Genomic DNA, 27,014 nt, shown 5'->3' with positions numbered 1-27,014 from the left:
GGAATTTAAAATATATCTACTTTTAACACCTATAACATTTAAATTATATATAGAAAAGCAGTTTCTATACACAGAGAGCCTCTGATTAAGTCGGCACTATTGGTGAAAAATGTACTTTAATAATAAAACGGAATAGCCTATATATTTTTACATCAATTAAAAGATAATAATTTTCTTAATAAAAAAGTTTATTTACACAAATAGTTTAAGCCTAAAAGTCATAAAATAAAAGCGATTTTAATAGTTATACCAAATAATAGCAAGTTGGCTCTGAAACGTTAAAATAAGATCAAGTAAACCTAATACATTCTTAAGTAAATTTAAGCTTGTGCCTTATAGCTTTTAAAATTGATTTTCAATCTAATAATCTAATTATTTGCCTAATATACATATGTTTAAAGTTAATAAACGTTCTAAATCTATATTGTTATAGCGAATAAGCTCTTTTTTAAAATTGTCTTGAATTACCTGTATTTTATTTTATTTTAGTATCTGATGATGGCTGTTTACACAGCCGAAATGCATAATACATTTACCTAAGTCTCCTACATGCATTTTTCTTGGAGATAAAGACTTCCCCTATTTGTAATCTTTGTAATCTTTAATAAACGGTTTTGTATTTTTTATATACTTAATTTCTTAACTAACCCGAAAAATCAAAGTCGAGAGGGGTTAGGTCTGGTGACCTAGATGGCCAACGCCACATATCGTAATCGATTTATCTTTAGCCAGTCTTTTAGGTAATATTCTTACATTTAATTTTTAGTTAATAAGGAAGTGCTCCATATTGTTGGAAATAGATTTGTTACCGTCTATCTCTAAACATCTATTGTATCGTTATCTAAATAATCTTCCAGCGCTCCAGATATTATGAGGTTAACATATCTTCTTCCGATGAGATGCCACTAAAGGTCTATTATGACAGGTCCTATTATTTTGCTTCCTGTTAAACCACACCAAAGGCTTATACTAAATTGATTTTGAGGATTTCTGGGCTCAGTAAGGAGAAGATTTTTTTGAGACCACTAGTATACGGTAAAACATATCTTCATTTGAAAAGTTAGCTTCGTCGCTCTAAATTATACAGTTTAAAATATTATCATTTGCTTCATGTGCATTACGTTACCAGTTGCAAAAAGTAAGTCTTTTTTCGTTATCTGCTGTCGAAAATATTTATACTGAATACTTGGCACAAATTTGTGTTTCTTTAAGATAACCATATTATTACTAAGCTCACACGTACGCTCTTGCTAAATCTCTAGTTGAATTTTTCATTTGAGCTTCAAAATATGCCAATCTAATAGTCGCACTTACTATAAATTGGTTCGTTTTTTCAGTTCTTTTAAACACATTTCGTTACTTCTAAATTTTCTGTAAAGAATTAAAAAGCATTTTCGGCTTGGCAAGTTCAAGTCTAGAAGCTCTGGTACTCTTCTTGATTTATCTATTTTGCTATCAAAAAGTTCAAAGCCAACTTGCCTATATTTGGCAAAATTATTAATATTGCTATAACATTGTTATTTTTAGGTTTAGGTTATTAGTGTAAGTTAAACTTTTTTATTAAGAAATCTATTTTCTTTTAATTTATGTAAAATTATATAGCGGATTCCCCTCAATAAAAGTATATTTTCTCGAGAACGTGATGTTCAATTTTTTTTCTGTTTTCACCATTTTAATCAGTAGAAAAAAATCCTACTAGGTTGCTTATTTTACCCAACTCTGCATCTCAAATATTAACAAAGATAATAAGAGTACCGACTTAATCGAAGGCACTCTATATATTTACATGTAATATACCTATGTATAACCGCCTAAATAACAACGTCATAATAATAATCAAGTAATCAAATTCCCATTAATCCTTGAGTCCTAAGTTATGCGAATGAATAAAATTCTGGATCATCTTCTAAAGTCTTTTAAAGCTTTAAATTTGGGGGCCTAAACTTTGATGAGCTTACTTTCGAATGTTTTTAATATACAAATATCGATTTATTATAAAGAAAAAATTTCATCCTTTTCCCAAATTTTTTTCGTATTGTTAAAAGCTATTCGTATTGTTTCGTGCAAATATTCGTTAAAATAATTACAATTGTATATAAAAACTAGCTAAAAATTATCACAGCCAAACATATAATTTAAAACAAATTCGGCCTAAACTTTTTGATCTTGACCACGTTTATTTATTTGGGATAACGAGGGGGATTTAAACTCGCTGTTATTAATCGGCAACATTGTTTTTGTAAAATTCAGATTATATTTTTTTTGGCATGGGGCCAGTCGTATTATTATATCACAATTTGTTCTAAAACTAAATCAGATAGTCTGGGACTCGAACCCAGGGCCACACAACTAAAAAGTGTAGACCCAACTGCGGTGCCAAAGCCAGCTAGATTATAACTATTAGCAAGAAAAATGTGTGAAACACTTAAATTGCAAAAGATAATGATTCCTTTTTTCCTGCCCAGTAATGACTTAAGATTTTTTAAATCGAAATATACCATTTAAACCTTAATGGTATGTGCTATCTAGAAAATAATATCTAAATGGGAAGGATTTTTTTACAAGACTGCTTAAACTGCTTAAACCTAGGTAAAATAGCAAAGTTTATTCATCTCAGTTGCAAACACCAATAATATTTTGCTCTTTAATAAATTTTTTACTGTTTTTGAATTTTTTCTATATTCACTTCGGTTTTTTTTTTCATTAATTATATAAATTCAATTAGATTTTTTTTCAGGATGTACTATAATTAGATGATTTTGAGAACTTATAAAATTATAAATATACAGAAAAGAAATACATACAGTGAGTATATTAGGAAAAAATACCAAAATAACAATTGTATACTAAGAGATAATGACAAAATAATGGAAAATTTTAAGAGAAAATTATTTATCTTTCAATACAGAGGAGCAGCCAAGCACTACAGGCTGCGATTCTATTTATATCAATTACTTTAATGAATATCGTAAATTTGATAAAAAAAAGAAAGAGAACCCAAGACTTATCCCTGGGAAACCCATGATCATTCCTTTCATTAGCTGAATTTTTATTACAATACGAAACTAATGATAACTGTTAACTAGTTAAGTAAGATCATATTAAGTTTGGTTTGTTTTAATAAAAATTATATTTAAATAGTTTCCTAACACTATTAAGAGAACACACATTATGAGTTACCCAAAGAAACCAGGTTGCATTAAAAAGTATTTTTATTTCGAATGATAAGTGAGGTGACCGCATCACTAGTGGACAAACCAGTTCTAAAACCAAATTGTTAACTATTTGAAAAGATTTGGTAAAATCAATTTTTTTATAAAGATTATGCTGAATATAGGTAATATCACAGAAATTACGAGACAAACTGAAGATTAAAATAGAGAAATTTAATTCAAAACTGGTAATGAAAAAAATCTTAACTCACCAGCTTAACGAGCTAACTACTGATTCATTGGGAAAAAGCAGCGAGGAAAAACATATTATCTAATACAATAATTTATTATTTTTGTGAGGGTTATTAAGCTTAGTATTGAGTTTACTATTCTAACAATTATATCAGAACAAATTATGGTTAAATCTGTGAATAATTCATATAAACCAATAAGTTGGTATGAGAAGGAGACAACTTGGATACAATTGTCAGCAATACTTCAAAAGTGTTCAACTTATCAACATTAAGCTACAGATTGAACTTAGAAGCTGCTGGGTTTTGAGTTTTTATTAAATGTCAGATTGCTTTATGCTTACAGACACATTTATTTTTCATATGCATTACTTACATTACATAAATTTTTTACATTATTATATTTTATTATAGAAACTATGAATTTATAAATTTTAGTCAAAAATTTTTGTTTCCCTATAATATACCTTCCTTATTTAAAGAAATTTTTGCAACCATTTTTAGATTTTCTAAATTTTTTAGAAAACCTTTTATTACTATAGTCGTCACAGCGAACAGATAGAGTAATAAAAGTGCATGTTTAACCCGTCTTTCGATCTACCGGTTTTCATTCGGATTAAACTAGCGGAGCTGTATGACTATTTTTTTTTATATAAGCAGATTTACTAATTAAAAAGTAATAATGGCAACAAAAAGTTATTGTAGATTTAACATACCTTCATATTTTCCCTGTTAGATAGACAGGTAGTTGATTAAATTAATAATTACAGATAAAAATATATTTTGATTTAAAAACAGAAGTACCTGGTAACTAATTTTTCTTACCCCTTGTGATACGATTACCTAAGAGTAAAGCCCAACTTTTTTTAATCCCTACCAAGAATTTAGCAGCAGTAAAATGTTTATGAGGTTGCTTTCTGGAGGGTGAAAATGTAGTACTGCAAGGAAGGATCAGCCATGTTTTATTTTAAAATAATTCTTTCCAAATCACTCACAAGCTGCGTTACTAATTATTAATTAACTGCAAAATTATGAAATGAAATAATAACCTATTTCGCTCGACTAAATATATAAGGATCACAGGCTAAAAAAGTACCTCTATCTATACACTCTAGGGTACAAACATAGTGGAGCGGCGAGCCTCGAGTCTAGCCGCGATTCTAGCGGCGAGATTAAAAACTCGAAGAGACAGACATCCTATAGTAGAGCGACGCGTTTTGCATTTTAGTGAGAGACAAAACCTAATATCCAGTTACCAAGATGTTGTCGGCTAGTGAGTCAGGACGAAATTCTTCTAGGTGGTGCCGCATTGCGAATTTTAGTACTTTTACAAAGACAAGATGCTGTACATACAGTTAATAAAAGAAGAACGAAGTGTGGTGCCTACTAAACTCTATTTAGAGAACTAAAAAACCACCCTGAAAGATTTTTCAACTATGTGAGAATGGACTTATCTACATTTTCGTACATTCTGGAGCAGGTATCACCATTTCTTCAAAAGAAATGCACAAATTTTCTAGGACAACCTATTTCGCCTGAAGAAAGACTTTTAGTTACTTTAAGGTAAGTAATTAACTACATAGTCTACAGATTTACATAAATGGTATAATTTATTTTAAGGAAAATAATACACCTATTACAACTGTGTTTATATAATTAAAATTAAAAAAATAAATTATTCTTTCAAAGCTAAAGTTTCAATCTATGGTATATTATTGAAATTATAGTTTTTCTGTTGTAATACAGTTGAAGTAGAGTTAGGAAGGGTAGTTATTAAGGTCAAGTGCGTCGTAGTCTCGGTCGTAGTTATAATTAAACCCCTCCAACTGCGTACGATGTGATTGTGGTGGCTGTAAATTTTGTTTTTGTGGATAGGCATAACGTTGCACTATATTTTGAATTTCGTTTCTAAAAGCCAGTTTACGAGAGTCTTCAATTTTCTTGACATGGGGTATGAGACTGTCAAAAAAAAGCTTATCCTCATCGGGTGCTGATTCCGACTGAGGTTCTTCCGTTCGCTTCCTCTATATGTAGTCCATTGTTTGTTTCTCAATTTGCAGGAGAGCATCAACTTGGTTTTTTCTAGTCCGACGTCTTGCTTGCAAAACTGTTCTGGGTTCCTCATAAACCGAAGTAGCAGTGGATGTGGAAGGCGTGGGATGTGACGAAGAGTTAAATTGAGTGCCTGAATCGTGTGAACTATTGTCATCTCCGCTGACGGATGGGGCATTATCGGGCGACGGAGGACTATTTAACGATACGCTAGCAGAGTCTTCAAAATCATTGTCATCGGTTGTAATAGAAAGAATGCTCTGGGATGGTCGAGGGGTAAACTGGTCTTTCAAAAACAGCATTTGTTTGAAGTGGGTCCAATTAGACTTCGGTGCTGAACCTCCGGAATCCCCTGAGCGAGGAGGGGGTATTTTTTTAAGTTCTCGTCTAAAATAGTCTCTGAGACTTTTCCATTTTGCTTGTGCTTCTTTTGCTAGAATAAATAAAATTTGATGAAGAAAAATAGAATGCCAATCGTGCATTGATAATAATGATTTTTTACACTTTTGAGAGTACCTGTGTACTTGCACGATCAAATTCATGTTTTATGACATAAGTTTTAAGATCAGTTTATAATGAAGGTAATATTATGTTAAAATTTTTCTTTCTTTTCTAGATATTGAAAGATAGAAATAGAAAATAGAAAGACTAGATATTGAAGATGGCAACCGGAGAATCCTACAAGAGTCTGTCATTTACATTTTGAATAAGAGCTGCAACGGCAGGCCAAATTGTAAAAGAAACAGTCAAGTTATTATGGGAAGTTTTGCAACCTCAATATATGCCAGCACCTTCAATACAAGCTTTTCTTCAAATAAGTGATGATTATATGCGACTGTGGAATTTTCCCAATTGTATTGGTGCTTTGGATGGGAAGCATATCAAAATTAAAAGTCCCGATTGCACTCTGGTACAATGTGTTACAATTATAAACAGTTCTATTCCATCGTTCTTCAAGCAGTATGCAACGCTCATTATGTTTTTACAATTATTGATGTCGGAGGTTTTAGAAAATAAAGTGATAGCGGCACTTTTCAAAGTTCTAATATGTGTAAGTTACTTAAACAACAAAAATTGAAAATTCCCACAGATAGCTTTCTTCCTGAAACAAATATTAAAGCGCCTTTCGTCTTTATTGCTGATAAAGCCTATCCACTTATGACGCATTTGTTAAAACCATATAGTAGGCGAAACTTGACCCCAGAAAATATGAATTTCAATATGCGTCTTTCAAGAGCGCGCAAAACAATTGAATGCGCATTTGGCATTCTGTATTCAAAATGGCGCATATTGTCAAAAGCAATTGAAACAAATGAAGAAACTGCTGATATTAGACTACATAATTATAGCAATATGTATTTTGCATAACACCATCATCCATAAAGAAGGCTTTGAAAAACATTTAAAATTGGTAACTGACAGAGTTCTTCAAAATGTTGTGAACAGACCAAGAGGACGAGCTACTAATGAAGCTCAGTTTACGCGAGACACTTTTCAAATGTATGTCAACTCCTTTCCTATCCAGTATACAAAAATATTTAATTTTGAATAATATACTTTGCTTTTATTGTAATAAAACATATTAATATTTGACTTACCTGATATTTTACATTCCTTGGCTACGTCGGCCCATAACCGGTCTAAAACATATCTATTATGATGATCTGGATGTGATTGATCCCAAAGCGATTTTAGATCATAAAGACAATTATAATATTTTCATTTATACTCATTTTCGGGCTATTCTTCACGGCCAACAAACGTACACTTGACCTGTAGTAACGTGTAGTATCGCTGCATATCGCGCAATAAAGATATAAAATTTTAAATCTAGGCTCGTCGCTTTCTTTGACTCCATGCTACAACCAGAGACAACCAAAGAGACGCGCAACTGTGCGCTAATAAAATATCCGATTATTTGCCATCTTTGTCTCTCTTCGTGAAAGGCGAACATAGATGGCGCAGATAGCGTTTGCCGCCATAATTCAAACCTCGGCTATTAAGCATTTAATGATTTATTTTAATTAAAATCAGCCGTTATGTCTCAGAAGTGTCATCATAATTATGTTCTGAGAGAGAACAGCTGATTTTAATTAAAACAAATAAAAAGTTGTTGATATGTTTTTAATTGCTCAGAACGATGACAGACTTTAATTAAAACAATGCAGTTTGATAACATTAAATTGTATTTTCAGTATATGGTATGCCTATAATATGTACATGCATTTTCTTAATTATTTTCATAATTCATAATTTAAGACGGTAACAGTAACATGTTACCGTCTTAAGTTTGTAGAGGTTTGAGACCATCGTCAGTCGATTTAGATATTCATTGTTAATATCTGGACAAAAAATAATTAAACTCCCTTGGGAATTTCAGGAGATACGGGCATTATATTGATTAAATAACAGGGAGCGCGGACTATAAATTGGTCACTGGCAACCGCCATATGCTGCGTTCTCGACGATGGTTGCTGGATATCGATCGGACGCTAGCTTCACACACATAATCTGTATTTTACAAAAAACTACAACTACTAACTACTGTAACCAAGTTCACCTAAATCCGGTGGGTAATAAAATACGTAAAATTCAAGCACTCGTCCAAAATCTCAACTATAATGATGTAAAACAAAACAAAATTAATCAGCAACAACAACTATTCAGCCATATTGAAATGCCCTGTTCATGTTGAGCTTGATTGCACTGTTGTCGTACTTGATTATAATTTTAGAAATACTAGAGAATTAGACACAAGCTATCCCGTATTTTTGCATTCATTTAGACGGAGATAGAAGAATGTTTTCTCTTGACTGCTCTGATAATTAAACACATTTTGCATTGCGAAAGATTAGTATTGTGGCGCCACCTTAGTTCACCTTTTATAAGGGAAGAGAGAGACAACGAAATACAATATATACAGATTAAAGAGAGCAACCACAATAGGATAAAAATGTCTATCTAGTTGCATGTCTCTTTGGTTATCTCTGCTACAACGAGACACTCGTCGCTTCACTATATACGCCTCTATTTGAATATAATTGCTTAAAATTTGTCTCGCCGCTAAAATCGCGGCTAGACTCGAGGCTCGCCGCTCCACTATGTTTGTATCCCTACATCTACTACACTCTATCGCTTTGGCGTGACGACCATAGTTTATAACAATAAATAACTAAACTGGTCCACTGTAAAAGCCCTTAATTCCCCTCTATACCCTTAACGATATTCTAAAAAGTATAGAGCCCAATATCTGTTATCAGTTGAGCAATGTCTTGGATCTGAGACTGGCAGAAAACCAAATAAGTAATTTTGTTCTAGCACATTTAATAATAAAAACACTTCTTTAGAATAATTCTTATTGTTCCTACTCTAGCCAATGTTTATTTAAGGATGAAATTGGTTTTGGACTAAAAAATAATCAATATTAGAATTTTGATTATTATGCTTGTGACTTAGTAAAAGTAAGACTAAGTGGCCTAAGAAATACAGGATTTTTGTACTAATCGTAACTCAGTTGCTAATCATAAAAAAGCTTTTAATAATAAGTAGAAATTCACTTTATAACTATTTTTTCTAGTGTGTCATAATATTATGAGTTTTATGACAATGACAATACTAAATTAATTTTATGTAAGTGTAGTATAAGTCAATGCAGAAAATAACTTACTCTGTTGTAGGAAACCTTTTATTACTAATTTTGCAACAGTACTATAACTAGACTGGTTTACTGTAAAGCACCAGCCTATATCCTTAATGATATTTTAAAAAGTATAGAGCCCAATATCTGTTATCTGTTAAGCAATGTCTTTGACCTGAGCGGTATTTCAGTGAAAATGCCCATTATGGTCCTCTAAATACTTATACCCTTAGAGTTCCAACCTATCCTACTGTTATTAAGGAATATATTAAAACCGGAATCATTATATCAAGGAATTAATCGGATATCAAGGAATATTTAAAAAATGTAAATTACTATACTTGCACATTCAAATGAAGTTCGCTGTAAACAGTATTGGTTCTTCAGAAATTTAGAAAACCAAATAAGTAATTTGGTTCTTGCAGATTCAAGAATAGAAATACTTGTTTGGAGTTATCTTAAATATTCCTACTCTAGCCAATATTTATTTAAGCATGAAATTTGGTTTGGATTAAAAATTAATCAAATAATAAAATTTTGTTTCTTAATAGTAGTATTACTAAGTCTTAGTGAGTTGAGAAAAGCAGATATTTTGTAATAATCCTTTAGTTAATCTCAGCTTAAAAAGCTTCTGTGATTCATTTCATAACTATTTTCTCTAGTGTGTCATATACAGTGCTTTTCTTTGAAGTCCCCCCCCCATTTATTTTTTGAACGGGTCAAAAAAAATTTTTGAAACTTGGCATAAGTAAATTGGTCTATAGATACTATTTTTCACTGTAAACTAGGTAGTTGTAAATTCCAAGATGGCGGCTGGGCGACATCTTGAGAAAAAATTTTAAATAGAAAGGGGGGTCGTGTGGTACCTCATTTTAAAGGTCTCAATGACCTGTCTAAAAGTAACAGCCAAAAAAATACACTGTTGCGATTTTATTAGCGTTTCTAATAGAATACAATGAAATACTAATTTACAATTAGCAAATAAACAATTTATCAAAAGAAAAACAATATTTAATTTAAAAGATGCTGGAAATGATTTCCTTGTACCTCTTGACACATAAATAACCTATCTGAAAATTCACGTCGAACATTTTCAAATACATCTGCCTCAATATTTTGACAAATGTTAGTGATTCTTTGTCGTAGCTCAAAAATTGAGGCAGGTTCTGTTTCGTATACCTTTTGCTTTAGGTATCCCCACAAAAAAAAGTCTAGCGGCGTTAAATCTGGTGACCGAGCTGGCCATTCAATAGGACCCCGACGACCTATCCAACGACCAAAATAATTATCATTTAAATAATTTCTCACATTCCTGGCAAAATGCGGAGGAGCACCATCTTGTTGAAATGTAATTTCCATGTCAAATTCATGTACATTAGCCTCAACAATTTCTGTTATGAGAGGATCGATAGCATTTTCCAGCATATTTAAGTACAATTCACCTGTTAAATTTTCTTCTAAAAACAGCAGCCCTATGATATGATTCCCTAATATTCCTGCCCATACATTGATTTTTTGCGGATACTGAGATCGGGTTTCACGAAAAATGTGTGGCGACAATCAATCGACAATTTTGTCTGTGGACATTACCATTTAAAAAAAAAGTACATTCGTCGCTAAAACAAATGTTGCGCACGTACGTAGGTTGCCTTTCTACTCTCTCTGCCATAATTTCACAGAATTGCACTCTTCGGTCAGGATCATCTTCAGTCAGTTGATGGACCATTTAGATCTTGTATGGGTGAAATTTATTTTTTTTTTAAAACTCTCCATGCCGTGGAAGTTGAAACTTCACAGATATCAGCAACAGTTGGAGTAGAATGTTGGGGATTTTCTATTATTTCGCCAATTATTTGGACTTTTCTTCTGTAATAGACATATGGCCTGGGCGTTTTTTATCCTGGACAGTACCAGTAGTTGTAAATTTATTTACAAGTTCCCTTAAATATTTACGGCAAATAACACGATCAGGAAAACGTTCGTTGAAAACCCTTTCAGTCTCATGAAAATTACGCGTTGCTCCATAAATAAAAATTGCTTCTACTTTTTCCTCCAATGGACGAGAATTAACCATTTTGGAAAAAACAATAAATTCAAACTGCCAAACACACTAAACAATATCTGACAATGACCGATACAAGAGTAATTTACCGGTTAAGGAAAAATATCTTAATATTTTTTTTCGAGTTTTTTTAATAGCTATTTGGTTTTTGGAATGTCTAAATAATGTTCAATAACCTTTACCGTGAAATGTGACATACGAGGGCGGTTCAGTAAGTCTTTAGAAACCAAAAAGTTAATCTTTAAATTCAAAAATTATAAATTATTTGTATATTATTATTAAAAACGTTAATAAAATCGCAACAGTGTATTTTTTTGGCTGTTACTCTTAGACAGGTCCAAACGGAGTCCACCGAGTCCATGTAATAAATATTAAAACTAAGTACTCAATAAAACCTTTTAAATGAGGTAACACAAGATTTCTATTTAATGCATTTATTCAAGATGGCGCTTATGTGTTATTTTGACATTTAGAACTGTCCTTTTTATGTCAAAATAAAATAGTGACGCATTTATTTTCGTACACTGATTTTTACCTATTCAAAAATCATAAAAATGTAAAACGTTAAAATAAAAAAAAATACTTTTTTATTAGGCCGCAATTTTGAAACGAGTTAAGATATGGGTCTAATATTTCAGGGTTATAAAGTACTTATTGAGACCTTTAAAATGAGGTACCACACGACCCCCATTCTATTTAAAATTTTTTCTCAAGATGTCGCCCAGCCGCCATCTTGGAATTTACAACTACCTAGTTTACAGTGAAAAATAGTATCTATAGACCAATTTACTTATGCCAAGTTTCAAAAATTTTTTTTGATCCGTTCAAAAAATAAATGGGGGGGGGGGACTTCAAAGAAAAGCATGGTATAGAAAATGGTAAATTAATTTAAATTAATATAAAAGTTGATGCAGAAAATAACTTAAATCTGTTGCACATAATTTGCTTAAAAAACACATTTTCTAAAATGAAATAAATATTTATGTGTAATTAGCTTTTTTCACCTTTGGCTCGCCCATGGTATAATCCTAAAACTATTTTTATTTTTAACGTTAGTCTGTTTTATCTATTCATCTAATCATTTAATTTTTCACTAGTCTTATAGTTTATATATTTGCTATATATCTTCTTATTTTTCGTTTATCTAATCCAGTTTCTCCAATCCATAGACTTATAACCAAGGATAGACCCAGCATGTTTACATTAAACGAAATCATACACGCATATAGATATTAAGGCCATGATGCCAAGTTGAAAAGATGTTTCGCCGGAAAATGTATTATTTTTCTATTTAATTGCCAATAATCCACAAATTATCACACTATTTACTGTAACAAGTCCCCATATCAAAATGAAAATATTCGTGTCATGCAAAATTTGTTCCTCAGGTACCTAAATACCTAGAAATACAATAAAATACCAGTTTTATACGACCGCACCCAAAACAACGGAATTTCCGAAACAAACTGACCTGGTGACGAAAGTGGCAACTCATCTGTTTACGACGTAAATTCATTTTTACTATTTCATTCATTTTTCGTTTGCGCTGTTGCCTAACAGAGATCTCGAGCTTTATAGTCGTTTTTTTGTGATTATTTGATTGTTTTTAACGTTTTTTGTGTTGTTTTGGACTATTAAGACTTAATACCCTGACTAAAAAGTGTCACGTGTGCCAAAGAACGAGTACTACGTCGGAAAATGTATATTTTCATAGGTAAGCAAGAATATTTACGTCAAGCATGATTTTGAGTATCAGTGGCGGCGCTACGCCACGAAATGATAGTAAACCATACCATAAAATAATGTCGTTTTCATTTCATCACAATAAAGTAGTGTATTTTATAATATTATATATTGTATTTTGTGAGTTCATTCACGAAATAAAATAATATAACTTTTAGGTAGGTATAATAACATAAATTAAGAAATTAAATAAAAAAGTTCACGGTATGTTTTGTTTTTTTATGCACAGTACATGCTAGGCAAAATAACATTATCTCATTATATAAAATAAGGATTGGTCAACTTTTTATACTAAAATCAATTTGATTTGCCTCGGATTTGCATTTGCCCATAGTAAAATAAACTTTTTTTAAGTGATTGCTTTTTTCAAATTTATTTTTTGATATTTTTTCTTGAAAATAAGTTGTTTGTTTTGTTTTTTTGTTGTAATAATCCCAAACAAGTAATGAAAATTTATCATGCTTTGAATGTTTAGTAAGAGTAAGTAGGTATTTTATTTTCCTGCATGAACTCATAAAAATAAAAACACTTGTCACTTTTTTTCATTTTGTTTGCATGAACCAAATATTAGGTACCTAAATCTTTCGTTAAAAATATCTATTTAATTCTAGACTAGTAATAATGTTATTTTATTACTTACCCCCTAAAGTACTTTATAAATACTAGATTTTAATTTTTTAGATTTCCATCTGAACCAATCAACTGAATAAACCAATTACCAAAATCTGCACTGATTTGCTCTGAACATTTTAAGTCATCTGACTTTTTTCAGAGTCGAGATGACAAAAAATGTCTTAAGCCAGGTTCCCTTCCAAAGTTAGTGGGATCTCTTTATGATAGTTCCTCGACTAGGTAAGAATTTTGTTAATTATTTTCTGCTTATTTTAAAATATTTGCTATATTCTTTAAAAAATTTAAAAAAACTTACCTAAACTTACCAAGAAAATATTGGAATTTCAAGTCTCATGACATTTTGAAATATACATATGTATGTATAGTATATAGATTTGATTTTTACAATTTTCTTCTTCAAACAACCTGCATTTTACAATAATAAAAATCGATATGGGTCTATTTAATAATTCCTTAAGTAATTCTTAATGAAAATCAGTCATTACTATTTTTATTAAAAAAAAATCTTATTAACAGTTCTTGAAATTTGAACTATAATAATGACTAATTAAATTTCTTAGTCTTTATCTTTCCCCTCTAATCTTTAGATCCTAAAAAAAAACAAAATATATACAGGGTGTCTTAAATACCATGTTCCACGAAACCACCTTGTCGGACTTGCATTGTCTTATTTATTTAATGGAAAATTAGAAAAAAGTTCCCAATTTTGATGCTCATTCCAAATCCTTTTACAGTGTTTCATTAGATTTCGTTAGATTATTATTTAGAAACTAACATGAATTTTGCAATAATGTAAAAAATTTGGAGTGAGCATCAAAATTGGCAACCTTTTTCTAATTTAACCGCCCTCATATATCTTTTATAGTTTCCGAGATAGCAATAGTGGCACATGGCCTTTAAGACACCCTGTATAGCCTACTTTAATGGAAGAAAAAACCTTAATAGTACATATTTTTATCAATAATATGTACAATATAATTTTTATGTCACGTTTTGTATATTAGTACCTACAATTGCTGTAGATTTATAAGTAAAACTTTTTCAGCTTATCATCTCAAATTTTTATCCTGCATACCTGGCCCTTCAGAAATGATACAGAGATCATCACCTACATCTTCAAGGACAGCTACTGCCTCTGAAGCTGAATCAGAGGCCTGTACTAGTGTTTCAGCTGATCATTCCACATTACAGTCCAAGGCAGTTGACGGAGATAGCCTTCCTGAAGCTAAGGAGGCACTGGTGTTTATGGTGGTAGCCATCAATGATTCTTGAAAAGTGCCTGTTGGGTATTTTCTTCTAAATGGGCTTGAATCTGCCGCTAAGCAGATTTAGTAATTAATTGTATCAGATTAATACTGTGATGACAGTAATACTGTGAATTTATTTATGCGAATAAATTTATATATTATTTTAGAAAATCTTTGGTTTTCGTTTTTACTGTATACCCCATAACATTTTATAAGAAAAAAGAATCTCTTATAAAATGCTCATAGTGGAAAAAATAATTATTACAAAAGTATTGATCCCATGGAGAACCTTAATACCTCGAGTCTTAAAAACAACATTTTTTTTAAAAATATGTAATTAATTAATTGATTAATAAATTCATAACAATGTTACCGGCCAAAGCTGTCGGTTTTTAACAATTTTAAATAATATTTTATACCGATTTAAAAAAAATAAATGAAAATTTTCGCGTAAATTCAAGCTTCAATTTCTAAAACACTGAGCGGTAGAGACACAATTTGTTTATGCTATCTTAACACGAAAATAAACAAGCCCTTTAAATTTCAACCTGCTGCCGACCTACTTTCTTTGCAATTTTTAAAATTTCCGCTTCAAAAACAGCCCGTACGTTTCGTATGGCAATAATAATTTATTATTATTGTTATTATGATATAAAATAGGTGTCTACTTTCATTTTACCACTTTTTCATTTATCTGCCACACGTAATAGGTATAAATTTGTTGACAAATTTTCAAATTGTCTCAGTAATCCAAATGACATCCGGTTGTATATCATATTTACAATATTTTATCAGTTGATAAAGATATTTTATAAGAATTAAGGATTTATTAAATGTAAAGTCAATTAAAATAAATAATATATTGAAAAGAAAAAATAGTATTACAAAAAATTAACTACGCCTATGGCTGTTGAAACGAAATGACCGAAATGAAAAATCGATACATTGAGGCATGCGTGTTTCATGGCGACATCAGAGCAGCAGTCGCTGCCGCGGACGGTGCGACGTTGCCAAACGATGGTTTATCGCTTTTCCTAAATTTCCATGACTGATCGCTACTTATTGCGATTTATGAATGAGTAGTTTGGTCTATCCTTGGTTATAAGTCTATGCTCCAATCTAACTAGTAACTCTAGTTTATACTTTCTCAACCTTGTTTAATATCTGCCTTTTAAAGTTAGCCTTCATGATCTAAATATTAGCAGCCATCAAAAATTAATTCTTCATTCGGAAAGCTATTAATTTTTTTATGTTGTTGCTTAACCAAGAAAGTAATTTACACTCAATCCATAAGTTTTCTGCGAGCTATCCTTGAATACTAAGCAAATCATTTAAGGAAAAATTATATATTTGGGTATTTTTTTAAAATTAGAGACAGTTATATTCAGTTGCAAATTGTTTAGTAATCTATGATTCTTTTATTAAATTCGTATTGATTCTAAATGTTCTGGTAAACTCTTTTAAACTATTTATATTTTGCTCTTTGGCACTCTTATTGTAAGTTCTGATAAGTTTATTGCTATATCTAATAAAGCAATTGATAAAGTCAATAAATAGATGATCTTTTAATAAGTTATTGAACTAATTTTTCATTGTTTTCTTGTTAGGTTAACATTAATAAATCCATAATATTTTTATTGGAAAATTATTTATATGGGTGGAATACACTTGGCTTCAAAAAAATACTTATATTAAATTAGGAAAGCATTAAAACGATCATTTTCTTATAAGAAATAGTGAATTTTGATTAAAGGAACATCAAAATATATCTCCTTCTAGATTTACTTCTTTAAAATAATATTACAGGTAAAAGAGCTAATAATCAAGAATTAATAAAAACAAAAAGGAATACTACTAAGGCCTTTTACTTATAAGGTTAGGTGAATTGGATGTTTTGTAAAAACAGAGATGAGTATTAAAAAAAACCAAATAAACAGTTGCGACCGGGAAAATAAAATAAATCGTTTTCCATTGAGTCATGTTTAAAATTAGATCTGCAATATATTTTGCTATAAAGAGGATGAAAAGATTTTTTTAATGCGCACTGGACCAGTTTCCATATTTGGAAATGGTCTGTCAAAACTGGTTTAATAGTGGTCAGTCCACTGGCAGCACCTGCGATATTTTTTGACAGTTTTGGTTTTAGTGTATAAGTGGATGAACAACCATATTTAAGTTCGGTTTGGTTTATATTTTGGAAGAAAAACAGGATATTTAAGAAACGGTTTATTCCAAAAATAGGTATTTATTATTACTTTTGATAAAACTGAGTCACAAATAAATTAAATTAAACATATTTTTGTTGAAAGTAGGTAGGTTTGGATGACTTTCAAAATGTTTTAATCCAGAAAAATTTTCATAAAAGAACAATTAGTAGTTAATTTATGTTAACCTTGCCAACTAATGAATAATTATTTCAGTTGTGTAATAAAAAATTAGCAATACATGACAGTTCAATAATATTTTGAAATTGGAAAGTTGCTCCATGCCATTTTTGAAATATCAGGGTCAGTATTTTCTTTTATTAGTCACTGATTAATACTTTTTATGTAAACTGGCTATATACTATAATTGTGTCATTGTGTAAAAGATAAAAATGTTTGCATAACTACCAATTATTTAAAAATCTCATTTTGGCATTACCTTCGATGACCAAAGCTATATTTCTCCAACCTTTTATATTTTTATAAAGCTTTTAAAAGTTTTTATAAAAACGATTTGTTAATAAATATTAAATTTATCTTTTTTTATTTCAGGTTATGACAAATCATATCTCTTTCTTGGGCTGCACAAATAACCTCTTACCACGACGTAACTTATTAAGAACTTTTACAAAGCAAATAGTCGTCTTCAGAGACGTTAATAACTTTTTACAATTTTCTTCTACAACTTTACAAGATTTTTTAATATTAATATTTATACTACGCTCGTATGGCAAGAGGTCGTTTAGCCCCTTGCCAAACTACCATCTCTCAAAATGTTAACACTTGCGATGCGTCACTCTCAACATAGTGAAACGACAAGGGTGCCACCTACCGGGATCAATCCTGGTAATAACGGAGATGAGTTTGTGGATATCTTACAGGTAAGATTATTTCTAAAATATTATAACAATAATACTTATAAAATACACAAATTAAATATGAGTTTTTCACATTAATCATTTAAAGGCTTGTAAAAGTGCTTTTATGGTTTATTTGCACTATATAAGTTTGCTAATACGATAAAATTCTTGTAATGCTATGTTTCTCTGTGAGGTTGGTGTCCTATTTTGATTATTAATAATGCTCCTAACATGTTAAATCACTTACAATCCAACTTTAATATATCCTATTTCTCGCCAATGTTTGCACTATTTGCTCCATATTTAATCCTCTTTTCCTCTTAAAGTCACGTCATTTCATTTATAGTCAATGACGGATAATAGTGTCTATCTTGTATTTTTCTTAGCGTCTAGAACCTTTGGCTGTTGCTTGACTTCTGATCCTTCTATTTATTTTTCAGCTCCTACTATTCCTAATATTGTTCTTCCCATAGATTGTTGGGTTTATTTTGAAATAAGTAAAGATCATCACGACTTTTTAGTCTAATAAATTTAAGAAAATCTTAATTAAAAACTCTTTTTTTCAAACATTGTTCTTTTTTTAGATTTCTAGAAACTAATTTTAAATTCTGAAATTCTTCACAAGGCAACCACATTTCAGCTATACGATCTCAATAAGAGTCTTAAATATCTATCCAAAGCATCGTTTTATAGGTATGAAGTTTATATTTTTCCGTCAGTTTATTGTCATAAGTGCATTTTTGTGTATCTTATAAATTAACCTCCTATAACGGATCTATTTTGCATTTATTAGATGAAGTAGGAATCCAGTTTAAACGTTAAGGAATTGGTGACAATTTTCATGAATAGCTTATAGGTTTAGAATAGTAGGGCTTCGAACTTAACGTTCCAAACTCTAAGATTCAAATTTTCAAAGAAATTTAGGATTGGTGATGTAAATGTTTTACCTTTCTTTAGTATTTATACCAATATTTTAAAAGTGCTACCTGCCCTGTGGTATTAATAATAATAAATTATGCAAAGTAAAGAAAATTGGGCAAATTTATTCTGCTGTACCAAACAGACTAATTATGTATAACTTAAATGGGTATGATACCCATTTATTCATTTGCTTCTTTAAGCATTAATTATTGAAGGTAGTAGAATTTTTTTAAATTAAGACCATTTTATTTACAATTTACCAGTTTAGTCAATATACTTCTTTTCTTAATTATTTGGTTCAATACTTGCCATACCAAAGCCAATCATATAATTATTTTCTTCATAATAAAACAATATTGGTATTAATTTTTAATAACTATTTAAATAATATATCAATAGTACTATTTATTAAAGACAAATAAATGATAAAAATTGTCAAAAAATCATTAAGTATTATATATATTAAAAAAAACATACTCAAACTACGTATTACGAATTAATAATTACTTCTACTTATATAAATGTTGTTTTATATATTTAACTTAAGTATTGCTAACCGATATAGGGTTGACATAACAATTATCGTACTGTTGTAATCAAGTGATTTTAATCTTTGTGTAGATCCAGTTTTAGTCCCGTTCTCGTGCATCTGAATATGCCATTTTTATTAATTCTTAGTTGTTTTAACCTTTTGACCTTGCCAGAGGCAGTATAGCTTTTTATATGTATTGGCGAAAACCCTCAATTTGTATCCCTGATGAGGGACATTTTATATGTCTGAAACATGTAGGTTGAATAATTTTGAAATAAATATGTTTAAAAAAATATGCATTAGGTTTGTACAAATTTACAATAGGAAACTAAATATTTTTGCATAACCTAAATGGCTATGATACCAAATACTATATTGTACTTTATATAGATTTTGGTAATATCAAAAATGTATATGTGTACATGTTATCAAGTTATTTACCTATTTTCTTATGTTTTCAGTTTGTCGAGTAGTTCCTGTATTTAATTTTCAAAAAACGTAATTAATTTTTTTTCTTTTTCTAATCTTATTATAATTATTATCTTAACTATTGACCAGAAGACATGGTAAATATATACATTTTTATAAAGGTATTGCGTTTCCAAGCTAATTATTCCTGGAAAACTTAAATGGCAAATATTATTGCATTTTTAAGCATTTTGTATAGAATATATTAAGAATGAACCCACGAAAATAAATTTTTCTATAATTCTTAATTTTAAAAGTATCTACTGTATACAGTTTATATTTTATGAAGTCCTTTTTTTTATCAATTTAATTTTGATTAACGTTTTCTGTGCTCTACTGAGAATATTTCCAGGAAATCAAAAAGTGGAAAATGCCAGAGCGTATAACATATACGAGTTAGTGGGCGATGTTTTTCTTCCACATAGCTGATTTTAATCGATAAATTTCTTAAAGTCTAGACGACGTTAGTAAATTGATAGTGATGATGATTTGAAAATTGATAAATGTGAACGTCCCATGAATGAACTTCGAGTGAACTGGATGGCGCATGAATATGTATGAGGTTTTTGCACATAGTTCATTGATAGAGTATTTTCCATTCAGAAATTGCCATGTTATCCAAGAAAATTTTATTCATGATAACACAGCAGCTTCAGACGATGTAAAGATAATTATGTGGGAGAACCACAATTGTTTTTTTTTACATTTTTATTTGGATTATTTTTTCAATGTCTGAGAAACTATGCAGAACCGGAATTTATTTAAAAAGTATATTAATGAATGTTAAAGGATAAGAGAATAAAAAACCAATAAACTACGATATACCTTTTATTTTGATACTTGACTATTATACACTTGCGTGCATAGAAATCGGCCCAGTGTAAACTTTTGACTTTAAATATATATTTTTAAAAAATTATACATCAGATCAAAATAAAAAATATGCTGTTAGAAAGACAATTTAATATCCTTTAGTATGAGTATAAATCTATGAAAACTTATTTGAACATCGTATCTTTAACATAGTGAAATTAATGCATTAAGAAAATTAGGCTTATTTATTATTAACATAAATAGGGTTATTGACAATTTAAAACTTAACACTTAATTTTTTAATAATGGTTATGACCTCCTCTTGCCCTAATAACATCTCTCATACGATTAGGCATAGATCTAATCAAGTTTGCTATTATTTGTCGTGGGATGTTTAGCCACTCTTCTTCTACTGCAACAATAAGCTCTGGGATCGAGTTTGGGGTACGAAGTCTAGCTCGAATTCTTCGTTTTAGCTCATCCCATAAATGTTCGATCGGATTTAGGTCAGGACTGTATGCTGGCCACTCCATAACCCGAAAACCGACTTCTGCAATGTAATCTTGCACGATTCTTGCGGTGTGCGGCCTGCCTTGTCATGCATAAAGGTAAATTCATCTACAATGTAGTCGACGTAAAGTACTACATGAATTGCTAAAATTTCCTCGATATACCTAGCAGCCGGTAAACCTCTTCTTTCGTGAACACGGTCGCCCCTACGAATGAACTGAAGGTCGGTTCGTGCTTCTATAGAGAATTGCACCCCAGATCATGCAGGAACCACCTTCATATGTACTTCGCTCTTCAAAGCAGCAATCTGCAAATAGCTCTCTTGGTCTTCGGTACACTTTCCTTCTTCGGTCGCTACCATGGAGGCATATTCTGGACTCATCTGAGAACAGAACAGATCCCCATTGTTCCAACGTCCAATTCAGATTATCCCTTGCGAAACGCAGGCGTGCTTGCCGATGAGCTGGAGTAAGTTTTGGACCAATCGCAAGTGTTTTAGCGATCAGGTTTTTTTCCTGTAGTCTTCGTCTCACTGTCCACTGACTAATAGGCACTCCTCGCACCTCACGGAGCTGTCGTTGCACTTGAACGGCATTAAGGTGGCGATTTCTTAATATTGTTGGCACATATAGACCGCAATAAAGCGGTCATCACGAGCGGTTGTAAATCGCTTCCGACCTGTTCCAGGTCGCCTATGAAAGGATCCAGTCTCCTCATAACGTTGGCACACTCTTCGAACCGCTGCGCGAGTCATATCCAATTGTCTAGCAACAGCTCGCTGACTAAGTCCATTTTCGATTAAAGCAATAACTTGGGCGGCTTTTTGTGGTGTATTATGCATTAAATGAACACATTTGAACACTATTGAGGTTATGAAAAACGAATAATATGCAAATTTCAGTTGCAAACGCAATAATTTTATTATTTGACAAATTTGTTATATTCGTTACAATCACCACATAAACACGGTTCATGTGTTTACCGGTTGCTACGCATATAAACGATAAGCCTTCTTGATAAATTTCTACTCACATTAAAGGATAATAAATTGTCTTTCAAACAGCGTATTTCTTTTTTTGATCTGATGGATAATTAAAAAAAAAAAAATATATTTAAAGTCAAAAGTTTACAGTGGGCCGATTTCTATGCACGCAAGTTTATATTGCTTAACTATTTATTTCATTTAAACGCTAAGATAGAAAATGGCAGTGATCAGTCAAAGATTGAGAACTTAAAGTGAATAGTCCAATTATCTGTTACTTAACACAATCAACTAGCTTAGCTATTAGTCAGTTAGTTATAGAAGCTTAAATGGTATCAGGTTATAGTATATGCTATGTTATGAAAAAAATTAAAAAATTTTGGGAAAACTATCGTAATTTAGGTAAGAAGAGCAATAAGGATATTTGAAAAAGAACTAAAGAACTAAGAACTGAATTATAGAAACTTTAAAATTTTAAAAATATTTCTTAAAACTTTTTCCTATAGTCGCATTTATTTTATTAGGAATTAAAATGATTCATAATAATATCACTTATAGTCGTAAATTTCCTATTCTTAAACTTCAAGTTTCTTACAATGTCTATATATTTAATGAATTTTCTTTAATTTAATTTCAAGATTAGAATATATAGCTCAAACCATTTTTTTACTCGAGTAAGTGTTATTACTTTTAACCAAGACAATATTCATTTGTAAATAGCCCTATTCTAATTTAACAATAACCACTAGTAGTAAAACGTTCAATTTTATTAATCATTGTTAAACATTCATATACAAAGTGGCAAAAAATTTATAACTTTGTAATTACTTAGTATCCAAAAAATTACCTAAAAAAAAACAATTCTGGAAAAAAGTTGTCCGGTAAATTATTTCCCACATTTCAACGTGCATGATTTTTTCTGTTATTTCTGATTTGCTCCAAATCAACTTTGTTTTTTTTAATCGGACGCCCTACAAGTGGTTGCGTATTTGCATTCTTTTGGGAAAACTTTGATTCAGTTTTATAGTTCAATTAAAATGGTAACTTCATTAAAGTAACTTTTTCGTATACCGGTAATTAAAAGTTAACAGTCATTATACGCAGCTCTTTGGCAACTTCGTTATATCTGTGACATGTCTGAGACAAACAAAAATTTTAATCTTTACAAATTGATTTTTTCCAATTATTTCATTGACTATTTTCTAGGCATATTTCTTTTCTCTATCGGCAGTATCTATCTATATGGTAATTAATTAATGACTTTGTGTTAACAATATAGTTAAAATTTCAAAATATTTTTCTAGCAGTGGAAAAAAGTGTTTTCCTTTATATCAGAAAAATAAGATTCACAAAGATGCATGAGTATACAAAGCCCAATTTCAAGACCAATGAAACAAGATGATTTCGGGATAAATTAAATCAGAAGATATTCTATTGGAATATTTCATCAGCTTTTCAATAATGCAATAATTTACAATATTCGAATGCGGAACAGAAAGTAATAGGAAAAACTTACTAATAAGCAGATCTTAAAAATATATAAGAACCACGCAGCTTTGAAGGCATACGTAGATCCCAGGGTTATATCAAATTTGGTATAGAACTATCTACAAAAAAATGAAATTAAAGAACCTGGGAAACTCTAGCAATATAAAACTTGTATGAATACTAGGACAGCGGCGTAATAGGAAACGAGGAAGCGGGTAAACTAACTAAAAGACAATCTATTAGTACCTTTGTTGGAGCACCTTAATTGGTTGTTATATTATCACCTGTATTGGGGTGCCAAAAAACTATACATAGAAAAATACGAGTTCAAGGTAAGAAACCACACCAAATTTACTGGACAGCAATGAAGCAGTTGAACAGGGACAACTTCTTTATAAACTTTTTATAAGTGCCAGACTATCTCCCCTTGAAGGGATAAACTGAAAATGATTATAGGGCTTCAAATGGTAATTAAGGGACACCTAAATAGATTTACTAGTATAACGGAGACCTAACCTATTGTTTCTGCAATAAAAACTAGAAACTTTACGACACATTACCTGCGCATGCAAAGCAGTGCAACATAGTGCAGAAAGTAACAAATATATGGAAAAAATATACGGGACCTAGAAAAACTGACTACCACACTAGCAAAAACTGTAGTATAAAGCTAGGTAGAATAGATATTAAACAGGTTAGCAAAGTAAGCCTCTGCCTGTGATAGGCTGAAAGTGAAAATTAGGCGAATTCTAGGAAGGGAAAAAATCAGAGTCGCAAACCTTGCTATTATTGCTAACAACAATGCTGTCTACTCTAATCTTATTTTTTTTTAATTTACATCATAAACAAATGCTGTTTCATTTATGATACATACAGTACATCTCAAAAGTTATGTTTAAATTCATTTAAAATTCAGGGGTGTGTTCGAAAAAAAAAGCGCTCGGACCCGTCGATTTTTATTTCAAGTTGCGCATTTTTGTACGTAAAGTTTGTATAGACAGGGTTGTTCAAAAATAAATTACGACCATCAACTTCATTTTTTCAAATGAAAGCACCTTTTTTTCATTTTATCTTTGAATTTCGCGTGGAATTGGAATTGGAATTGGAACTACGTATGTTTCATGCATCATGTCCTATACCTAAAGTCAACAGGTATCGAAAAAAAGACGATTCATGTAACAAATAAAAAAAGAACAAAAATTAAGTTAAATGTTCAAAATGGTTGCCATTCACGGCTTGACATTATCCAAGTCAATCAATAAAGTCTCGTTGCACATTTTCAATCATTTCCGGAGTTATGGCGCGCACTTCTCTGCGAATTCTCTCGTCGTCTAGGTTATTTAGCCTCTTAATAAATACCTTCGACTTCCTATTTACCGATTGGCAGCACAGTGGCAGCATAATGCGGAGGAGCGCCATCTTGCTGGAAAATTAGTTCTTCGTCAGGATAGTCTGGGTCCCATGGATTTGGAAATAAAGCTAGTAATGCTGGAACTAATTCAAATTGGAGAAAATCAAGATACATTTGTCCCGTTAAAGTCTATTCAAAGAAAAAGGTACCTATTACTTTTCCGCGCACTATTCCACACCACACATTTAGTTTTTGAGGGTACTGGGTGTTTACGTCCATCTTCCAATGCGGATTTTCTGTTGCTCAATATCAACAATTTTGTCTGTTCACACTACCATTTAAACAGATCGTGGCTTCATCGGAAAAAATAATATTTGTTACTAAATTATTATTTAGATTGCACATGTTTTGTAAGCGTTCACAAAACTCATTTGGCCTATCGAAATCGTCATCAAATAACTCTTGCACAGGAATAACTTTGTAGAGGTGATATTTGTGCTTTTTAACTATTCGGTGAACTATAGATTTCGCCATGTGTAAATTTGCCCCAATTTGCGACATAGGAGTGCATGGATTTTCCTTCAAAGAAAGCAAAACGTCAAGTGGTTCATTTTTATCTCGAGCAGGACGACCAGATTTCGGCAGATCTCTAACATGACCGAATTCTCTAAATTTAGTCTCTATTCTACTCACCACCTTTTGATATATCGGAGGACAATCAGGATGGATTTCATTGAATAATTGAGCAGCTTCTCTTTGAGTACGTGTTCTATCACCAAACCCAACCATGCACAGAATTTCTATTTTTTCTCGTTCCGTTAACTTTACCATTGTAAAAACCGCAACTTTGCTCGTACACTTCACACTTGACAACATCTGTTTGGTGTACAACTGTCATACAGTTTCTATGAAAATACACGGTCACCAGCCAACAATAAAAAAATACGAGTGAATGGAATTTTGCTCTGTATAAAAGTTCTCAGAGATAAGGTGACTCGTAAAGTGAACTTGAATAATAATGTTTGCTCGTCTTTTTTTCGATAACTGTTGACTTTAGGTATAGGACATGATGCATGAAACATACGTAGAATTCCACGCGAAATTCAAAAATGAAATAAAAAAGGTGCTTTCATTTGACAAAACTAAGCTGATTGTCGTAATTTATTTTTGAGCAACCCTGTATTTAGAAACTTCACGTACAAAAATGCGCAACTTGAAATAAAAATCGACGGGTCCGAGCGTTTTTTTTTGAACACACCCCTCAATTTTAAATGAATTTAGACCTAACTTTTTGAATGCACTGTATATTCTTAAATAAAATGTTCCTACTACGTTCTCCTTTTTTCCTTTAAAAATTAAACGACTTGTTTTACAGCAAAATTTAAAATCTCTAAAGAATTCTTAAAATCATGAAATAAGTACATGAAAATTTATCGAGGTTCTTATATTGATTTAGGTTCAACAAATTTTACTGGATACAAACCGTCGAGACTCTACCGGACTGTGCCCAGTTGTCACAACGCAATCAGGAGTACCTTCTCGCTTAATGATGGATACTTTGGGTACAACCGCCACCCCTTCCTATTATTACGGGAATCCGACTTACCATCAGACACCACCAGGTTCAGCTGGTGCTAGCATGGATGAGTTAGTAGCCATGTGGTTTAGTGGTGGGCCCAGTACTACCGGTAAGTTGTAATATTTTTTTTTAATATTACCAAATAAGTGGCAGTGTTGGTGGCGTATACACATTTTTTAATTAAGAATAAAATCAAAATCGGCAAATATTTTTGTAAAAGCAACAACTCAATAATCACAGTATAAAGAACCTGTCAGATGTAATAAAATCATTAAAAGGTATTTATATCAAAATATAAGTTTAACTTAAAGTATCGTTTTGCAACGTCCACTAGAAAAAAAACAAGAATCGAACAAGCCTATTTCATTTTATAACTAATAAAAAAATTTGATATATAATATTATTTGATATTTTAATATATACATATATTAAATATTTTTTATTAGATTATATTAAACCATAAAAAAAATAATTTCATAACGGTGTAAATAGATGTTAATGGCATTAACAATATTAAAAAATCTAAAAT

The 27,014-nt window shown here is 31.0% G+C and overlaps 1 protein-coding gene and 1 long non-coding RNA gene across 2 annotated transcripts in view; one reads left to right on the top strand and one right to left on the bottom strand.

Annotated features, from left to right (window-relative positions):
* LOC126733838 (early growth response protein 1-B-like) overlaps positions 1-27,014 on the top strand; it is a 78,917-nt gene that overhangs the window by 5,168 nt on the left and 46,735 nt on the right. Inside the window, exons 2-3 of the mRNA XM_050437251.1 lie at positions 17,534-17,862; positions 26,363-26,594. Of these exons, the coding sequence (XP_050293208.1) occupies positions 17,755-17,862; positions 26,363-26,594 (340 nt within the window). The 5' untranslated portion in view covers positions 17,534-17,754. The remainder of the gene's footprint in view (positions 1-17,533; positions 17,863-26,362; positions 26,595-27,014) is intronic.
* The window catches only part of LOC126733840 (uncharacterized), a 67,187-nt gene that overhangs the window by 5,630 nt on the left and 34,543 nt on the right, over positions 1-27,014 (bottom strand). The window lies entirely within an intron of this gene.

The sequence above is a fragment of the Anthonomus grandis genome, chromosome 3, assembly GCF_022605725.1.
Source record: "Anthonomus grandis grandis chromosome 3, icAntGran1.3, whole genome shotgun sequence".
In the NCBI taxonomy this organism is placed as follows: Eukaryota; Metazoa; Arthropoda; class Insecta; order Coleoptera; family Curculionidae; genus Anthonomus; species Anthonomus grandis.
Note: the sequence above shows the minus strand (reverse complement) of the source record. Positions and strands in the feature narration are given on the sequence as shown.